The sequence below is a fragment of the Chelonoidis abingdonii genome, chromosome 1 (assembly GCF_003597395.2).
Source record: "Chelonoidis abingdonii isolate Lonesome George chromosome 1, CheloAbing_2.0, whole genome shotgun sequence".
In the NCBI taxonomy this organism is placed as follows: Eukaryota; Metazoa; Chordata; order Testudines; family Testudinidae; genus Chelonoidis; species Chelonoidis abingdonii.
The window spans coordinates 340,748,322-340,756,710 of record NC_133769.1 but is presented as its reverse complement, the minus strand read 5'-3'; the positions used below and the strand labels follow the sequence as shown (position 1 = coordinate 340,756,710).

The following is an 8,389-nucleotide window of genomic DNA, read 5'->3' as shown; positions in this document are numbered from 1 at the left end:
GAGAAACTGGAAAGGGTGAAATCCTTAATATTGCTACGTGTGACAGCCCTACAGCAGGGCCTGCTCCAGCATTTTTGCCACCCCGAGCAGCAAAAAAAAAAAAAAAATGCCGTGATCGTGATCTGCGGCAGCTCTACCATCGCTGCTTCAGTCTTTGGCGGCAATTCAGCAGCTGGTCCTTGGCTCCAAGAGGAAGCGAGGGATCCCCCGCCAAATTGCCGCTGAAAAGCCGGACGTGCTGCCCCTCACCGTTGACCGCCCCAAGCACCTGCTTGCTGGGCTGGTGCCTAGAGCTGGCCCTGCCTACAGGCACTGGGGGTCTACTAGTGGAGTAGTTTTCAACCTTTTTTTTATTTGCAGACCCCTAAAAATTTTTGAATGGAGGTATGGACCCCTTTGGAGATCTTAGCCATAATCTACAGATCCTCAGGGGTCTGTGGAATACAGGTTGAAAACCACTTTTCTGTGGTAACGACAGCCTTTTGCGGACCCCTTAGACCTATTCTCCAGGAGTCCACAGACCACAGGCTGAAACCCACTGTGCTAGCAGTATGATTAAGGGAATGAGAAACCACTAGACCAGTGGTTCTAAACCCAATCAGCACACAGCTGCAGCCCATGTGACATTCTCAGGGCCATACAGATAGTATATCTATTGTGTTGTCCACATAACATATAGAGAGCCGCATATGTGGCCCACATAACAAATAGAAAGCTGCATATGCAGCCCACAATGGTAAATAGGTTAAGAACCACTGTGCTAGACAAAGTCATGCAAAAATTTCAAGAATACTGTAAAACATCTGAGAATGTCACATAGGAAAGTAACATTTTCTTTACAAGAAACTAGTTTCTGGGTCAGATTGTACAGTATTATTCACGTGTTTATGTTTTAATATGCATACTTTGATTTATGTCTATGTTGTATCTTGTATTATTTACCTGGAAAATGGTAATGTCAAAAATTTGTTAAAATCTCCATCTTGGTGTCTAGTAGTTGTTTGGCAGCCATGTTGGCTACCCTTCTCTTTGGTGGAAAGGCGGGAAAAGCACTGGTCAGGTAGTCACTAATCTGCCTAGAGACTAGTGAATAAGCCCCACACACAGGCTCTAGGGTGCTGTCCTCCCTAGTGGCAGCCTGCAATCACATAGTCATATCAAGAACCACCATAAGATCTTTGAGAGAAACCACCACAGTTACTTATCTGAGAAGTAATTCCGATGCTGATCCTGATCCTAATCCTGGTTCAGCAGTTATCAAAGGTCCGAGTGCCGCCTGTCATCCCCAAGCGCAGTGGTAGGTCTGGATCCAACATCCCCAGGCTGAAGCAGATGATCAGACAAACTTTGTTCTGTAAAGTATAAATACCTTTGTCTGTCATTTGTAGAGGGTGAGGTTTCTGGGCTTCATACCTATGCAAGCCACTGAGATATTTTGTCCATATACTTACCTTATGTTAAATAAAGCACTTTTTCAGTTTACCTTTTCTTGTCCCTTGTCCTTATTTGCTCTGAGATCAGTTAGGTGATAGATCCTAATTCAGGGACAGCCATACCTGTGACTTCTTAGCAGGGTTCAATAATAGCCTTAATTTCTTCACCCACATTGATACACTGTAACACGATAATGGTTACAGGTCTACATAACAAAGCTAATTCATGTGAATATGAACATTTAACATGTACGATTCATTAGAGTCTGAATTATTTGTGGTGTAACTGATAACCAAGTCAAAGCAAGGTTATTGAGACAAATGTTGGAAAGAAAACTGGATATTACAGAAATTGTAAAAACTGTGCTTTTCAGATGAAAGTGTTAGCAAAAAGTGAATAAACAGGAGAGTACCTAATATAAAATGCATATTAATTGGCAGTGAAAACATCAGAAGCAGCAGCAAACAGGCTTCAGATGGTGAAAGCATGGTAACAGTTGAACAGGCCACTGCAGAAGGCACTGTTTGAACAAGATGAAATGGCCATGTGATCAAAAAGTTATCAAGATTCAGAGACTATAACTCTGAAAAAATCATTTGTGATTTGTAATGTTATTATAACAGTATTATTAATATTTATTTGTATGACACCTGTACTGAGAGTGTGTGGCACAATCTGTCAGCATTGTGCCACACACTCTCAAAGAAACAGTGGAACCACCTGATCAACATCCTAGACTGCATTGAGAGGCTTCAGTCAGATTCAGAACCCAATTGTGCTGTAAAAATACAGTAAGCAGTCCCTTCTCTGGGAATTTAAATCTAGATTAAAGACAGGGTACAACAGTTGACTGTAGTAGACAGTAGATGGGGATAGGAAGATGACACCAACATTAATAATAAGGCATAATTGCACAAATTAGATATCTGCATAATTTGTAGATGTCAAGGCAGATATTTTTAAATCAAGAGAAGAAATAAATGTCTCTCTACGTGTCATTAAAAAACATAATAATAGGAGATATACCAATCTCCTAGAACTGGAGGGGACCTTGAAAGGTCATTGAGTCCAGCCCCCTGCCTTCACTAGCAGGACCAATTTTTGCCCCAGGTCCCTAATTGGCCCCCTCAAAGATTGAACTCACAACCCTGGGTTTAGCAGGCCAATGCTCAAACCACTGAGCTGTCCCTCCTTCATATTATCAATTATTAATAATTATTATTATTATTATCCATAATATTTACCTAGCCTAGCCATTATTAAATCTTCATCACATTTTTCTGAGGTAAAGGTTTTTTTGTTGGAAAATGGAGTTTTGTGAAAAATTAATTTTTTTTTGCAAAAATAAATACATTTCTGTTTTTTTGTTGAAAACATTTTTGTTTTCTGAATTTTTTTTACAACCTCCCCCTGCCACCTCCCTTTTTTCTTGTGGAATATTTTAAACAAAAAAATAAAAATGTTTTCATCAGCATTTTTTGCAGGAAAAATATTTCCTAACCAGCTTTATTTTTTTTAAATATAGTTTTGTGTGTTATTTTTCCTTTGAATAGTAATCATAACATTAACAAAAGTGGGAAGAAGTAAAAGTAATGTCATTTGGTGTTAGAAGGTATGGCTACACTCACACTTTACAGCGCTGCAACTTTCGCGCTCAGGGGTGTGAAAAAACACCCCGAGCGCTGCAAGATACAGCACTGTAAAGCGTCAGTGTAATCAGGGCGGCAGCGCGCTCCCAGCGCTGCACACTACACCCGTAAAGGATGTGGTTTACATGCAGCGCTGGGAGAGCTCTCTCCCAGCGCTGCCGCTCCGACCACACTCACACTTCAAAGCGCTGCCGCGGCAGCACTTTGAATTTCCAAGTGTAGCCATACCCAGAGAGACAAGATGAGTGAGGTAATATCTTTAATTGACCCAACTTCTGTTGGTGAGGGAGACAAGTTTTCAAGCCACACAGACCTCTTCTTCACATTTGTGAAAGGTACTCCAAGCATCACAGATAAATGCAAGGTGGAATAGATTGTTTAGCATAAGTAGTTAACACATATTCTAAGGGACCATTTAAGACAGAGTGGCTCATTAACACCTCTGCAGTCATCAGACAAAAAGAAAAGGTTAGAGGGTTACAAAAACAAGGAGTCCAGTGGCACCTTAAAGACTAAGGCCTTAGCTACGCTTGCGAGTTACAGCACAACAATGCAGCCCCGGGTGCCCTACCTCACTCCCCGTCCACACTGGCAAGGCACATAGAACGCTTTGACTCTGCAGCTACAGCGCTGCTGGTATTCCACCTCGGCGAGTGGAATAACATTTGCTGCGCCCCTCTTGGAGCACCACACTGCCAGTGTGAACTAGGTGTTGCATTACTGTGCTGTGATCAGCCTCCGGAAATGTCCCATAATCCCCTTAAATCAAGTGGCCACTCTTGTCATTGTTGTGAAATCGGCTGCAGGAATTCAGAAATGCCCTTTCAAAGCTCCGTTTTGGAGAAGCTGGCAGATTATCAGATCCAAGAAAAAGCAAACATTTACTGTTTGCTTTAAGTGAGTGAGAAAGAGGCAGGGGAGAGGAGGGGGGGGGGTCTGAACTTACAAGAACGCGAGCTGACATACACTCAGCACCCCAAAAACCCACTCTCTTCCTCCCCACATGCACAGAACACACTCCCTGTCACACTCCACCCCACCCTTCCCATTTAAAAAGCACATTGCAGTCACTTGCATGCTGGGATAGCTGCCCATAATGTACCGCTCCCAGTGCTGCTGCAAGTGCCTCAAATGTGGCCATGCCAGGGCACTTGAAGCTGTCAGTGTGGGCAGACTGCAGCGCTTTCCCTACTGTGCTCTACATCTGCAAGTGTAGCCATGCCCTCAGGGTATGTCTACACTGGAAACTTCAAAGTGCTGGTGCGGGAACATTCCTGCGGCAGCGCTTTGAAGTGTGAGTGTGGCTGCGCACAATAACTGGGAGAGCATTCTCTCAGTGCTCCAGGTAATCCACCTCTACAAGGGGATTATCTCTGAGCGCTTGGAGCCTGTGCTTTAAAGCGCTCAGAGTTGCTGTGCTCATGGGGGTGATTTTTCACACGCCTGAGCCAGCAAGTTAGAGCACTATAAAATATAAGTGGAGACAAGCCACTTATAACAGATTTATTTGGGCATAAGCTTTCACGGGTAAAAAACCCCACTTCTTCAGGGTTAGAGATTGTTGTAATAAACAGTGTGGCTATGTCTAAGGCTTTGTCTACACTGGCACTTCCTCAGGAAAATTTTTGTTGTTCAAAGGTGTTAAAAAACATGTCCCTCCTTCCCTCCGTCCCCAGAATGACAAAAGTTACACTGAGGAAAAGTGCCAGTGTGAACAATGCTTGAAGTTTCCAGGGTAGACATACCCTTATCTGTCTTTAAGGCACCACCAGACTAACCATTTTTGTCTGATGACTGCAGAGGTGTTAAAGGGCCACTCTACCTTGACTGGTCCCTTAGCATATGCGCTAATTACGTATGCTAAACAATCTGTTCCACCTGGCATTTAACTGGGACAGCCAGGGTATCTTTCCCAGACCTGAAGAAGTGTTCTGTATGGCTCCAAAGTTTGTCTCTCTCACCCACAGATCTTGTTCTAATAAAAGATAGTAAGTACCTCATCTTCCTAATATCCTGGGACTGACGTGACTTGGTGGTGTTGTAAAACCAGGTCAGGTAGGGTTACAGAGGCTAGGTAATCACTCCTGCACGTAGCACTTTTGTAACAGAGGCGCGGGGGCGGTAAGGCTTGGGGTAGGAAAGGGGATAGGGAAGTGCGAAGGGTGAAAGAACCAGAGGGAATGTGGAGATTGGAGGAGGGGGACACCTAACAGTTTAATGGTGTTGAACAAGCTGCAGCAGAAGGCGGGTGATGCAGGGGCTACGGTGCCAAGGGCCAGGGACTGCTAGACGGGCAGGGGCGCTGGGGGATCTGGCGGGTGGGGGGCCGAAAGCGAGGCTGGGGCTAGCCCTGCGGCCTGCGTGAGCTCCCCCACCCCAGCGAGACCTCCAAGACCACCCGGACAGCGGGGCTGTTGACCCGCGAGAGCGCGCTGCGCCTGGGTCATAGTAGGGCGAACTCCTCCTCAGGATCTTCACCCTTGCCCTCCCGTGAGGAGCTGGGGCGGGGATAGCATCCCTGGTAGCGGGGAGCGGCTACCGAATGCCTATCTTCACTTCGATCCTCCCTTTTCCCCGAATGTCCACGGCGGGCGCGGCGCGTTCCCGACATCCCAGCCGAGCGCGCGAACGTTCCGCGGCCGCCATCTTCGGTCGCCATAGTGACGGGTCCTGGCAACCCGGAGACGCCAGAGGGAGTTAGGCCTTTCACTGAGCCTGCGGATGAGCCCCCCTCAGTTACCTGCCACCCCCGGGTGAGCTCTTCCCGTAACTACCCCCCAGGGGACACCCCGACGACATGTCGCTGGCTGAGGAGGGAGACAAGAGGAAACGCTTCATATCGGTCACCGCAGCAAATTATTTCGGCCTGGCGGCGTCGACCGATACCACCGACCCGTCCAGAGCGCTCGTTGCCAGCCCCCAACTGGCCAGCTTCCTGGACGACGGCAACGAGTTCCTCCTCACTGTGCAGTACTCGGGCACCCAGCTCACCGTGTCCAACAAGGTACGTCCTGGTCCTGGTGTGGGCGTCCATGCAGACCATAGGGCTGGTGTGCAATACCCCATCTGGTGAGAGTGTCAGGCCATGGCCTTTGTGATGTGTGGAGTGCCAGCCTGGTGCCAGAAAGCCTTTGCCAAGGTCCCTCATCAAAGTCTCTTAAGCAAACTAAGCTGTCACCAGATGGGATAGAAGGTCCTCTCATGGATCAGTAGTTAAAAGATAGGAATAAAGAGGTAAGAGTAAATGGTCAGTTTTCACAATGGAGAGAGGTAAATAGTGGGGACCTGCAAGAATTTGTACTTGGACCTGTGCTGTTCAACATATTCTTAAATTATATGGAAAAGGGGGTGAACAGTGAGATAGCAAAATTTGCAGACAATAGTTAACTCAAGATAGTTAAATGAAAACTGACAGCAAGGAATTACAAAAGGATCTTGCTAAACAGGGTGACTGGGTGACAAAATGGCATATGAAATTCAGTGTAGATAGCTAAAAGTAATACATCCTGGAAAATATAATCTCAACTATATATACAAAATTAGTCTAATTTAGCTGTTACCACTTAAGAAAGAAATGTTGGGATTGTCCTGGATAGTTCTCTCAAAACATTTTATCAGAGTGCTGTGGTAGTCATCTCATAAAAGATAACAGTAGAATTGGAAAAGGTGCAGAGAAAGAAGGGCAAGAAAAAATATTAAGGATATCGAACAACTTCCATGTAAGAGGACATTAAAAAGAGTGGGACTGTTCAGTTTGAAAAAGAGTTGACAAAAAAGGCAATATGATAGAGGTCTATACAATCATGAATGGTGGGAGAAAGTGAATAGGGAAGTGTTATTTATCCCGTCACATAACATATGAACATAGAGGTCACCGTTGAAATTAATAGGCAGCAGGTTTAAAACAAACAGGAGGAAGTACTTCTTCACACAACGCACAGTCAACCTGTGGAACTAGTTGCCAGGGGATGTTGTGAAAGCCAAAAGTATAACTGGGTTCAAAAAGGAATTAGATAAGTTCACAGAGGATAAGTCCATTGGTGGCAATTAGACAAGATGATCTGGGACGGAACCACATCCTATGGGTGTTCCTAAACCTGAACTTCCAGATGCTGCAGGGAGATGGCTCACTTGAAATTGCCCTGTTCTGCTCATTCCCTCTGAAGCATGTGGCACCAACCACTGCAGGATATTGGTCTAGATGAACCATTGGTCTGATCCAGTATGGCTGTTCTTATGTTTTTGTATTTATATAGACCAGGAGTCGGCAACCTTTCAGAAATGGTGTGCTGAGTCTTCATTTATTCACTCTAATTTAAGGTTTCGCATGCCAGTAATACATTTTAACGTTTTTAGAAGGTCTCTTTCTATAAGTCTATAATATATAACTAAACTATTGTTGTATGTAAAGTAAATAACATTTTAAAAATGTTTAAGAAGTTTCATTTAAAATTAAATTAAAATACAGAGCCCTCTGAACCGGTGGCCAGGACCTGGGGAGTGTGAGTGCTGCTGAAAATCAGCTCGCGTGCTGCCTTCGGCACGTATGCCGTAGGTTGCCTACCCCTGATATAGTCTATGGTCTCCGATGTGTGACGCACCATTCTGGTGTCCGTGTCCCTACACACCATGGGCTCTTGTGTGTGACATGCTGTCCCAGTACTAGTGTGTATGGAGACCAGGCAGTCTGGTGTGTTACATTCTATTTCCCTTCCAGTTCTAGCAGAGTCTCAGGTCCTAATGTGTGACATTATATACATTCTGTCTCACTGTGAGTGAGTTTGCAAACCTCTAGGTCTGGGGTGTGACATGCTGTCTCAGTGTGTTCACAAACCACGAGACCCACTGTACAGTGTTCTGTCTCAGAAGACACATCTATGGAGGGAGGGGCATTTTATTATCACTGTATAGATCATGGGGCTTGGTGTGAATTGTACTGTCCAGGTGGAAGTGCATGCAGACCCTATGATCCAGTATGCGTCACATTACTCCCACGGCTTGTGTTTACCACTGAGCCCAGTGTGTGGCATGCTAGCTAATGGAAAGCAACTATGCAGACCAGGGTGCCCAGTACACTCTCTGTCTGCGATATGTAGAGTGCTCTGTTTTATGTAAATTAAGTGCAGTTCCTGCTAACATTGAACTATTGGAGAATTGTGTTTGCTGTCCTCAGTTGCAGAACATTTGGGTACCACTGAAAGAGCATTTAAAATTAATTTTATCGAAAACATTGTGCACTATAATATATTGAGAAACAAGTAACATATATGATCGTATAAAAAGGGTGTCTGCTGTACTGTACATGA

General features: G+C 45.0%; 1 protein-coding gene across 1 annotated transcript in view; it reads left to right on the top strand.

The window, feature by feature from the left end:
- Positions 1-5,637: 5,637 nt before the first annotated feature.
- Positions 5,638-8,389, top strand: part of DYNC2H1 (dynein cytoplasmic 2 heavy chain 1) — a 423,384-nt gene continuing 420,632 nt past the window's right edge. Inside the window, 1 exon segment of the mRNA XM_075066411.1 lies at positions 5,638-6,087. Coding sequence (XP_074922512.1) covers positions 5,881-6,087 — 207 coding nt within the window. The 5' untranslated portion in view covers positions 5,638-5,880.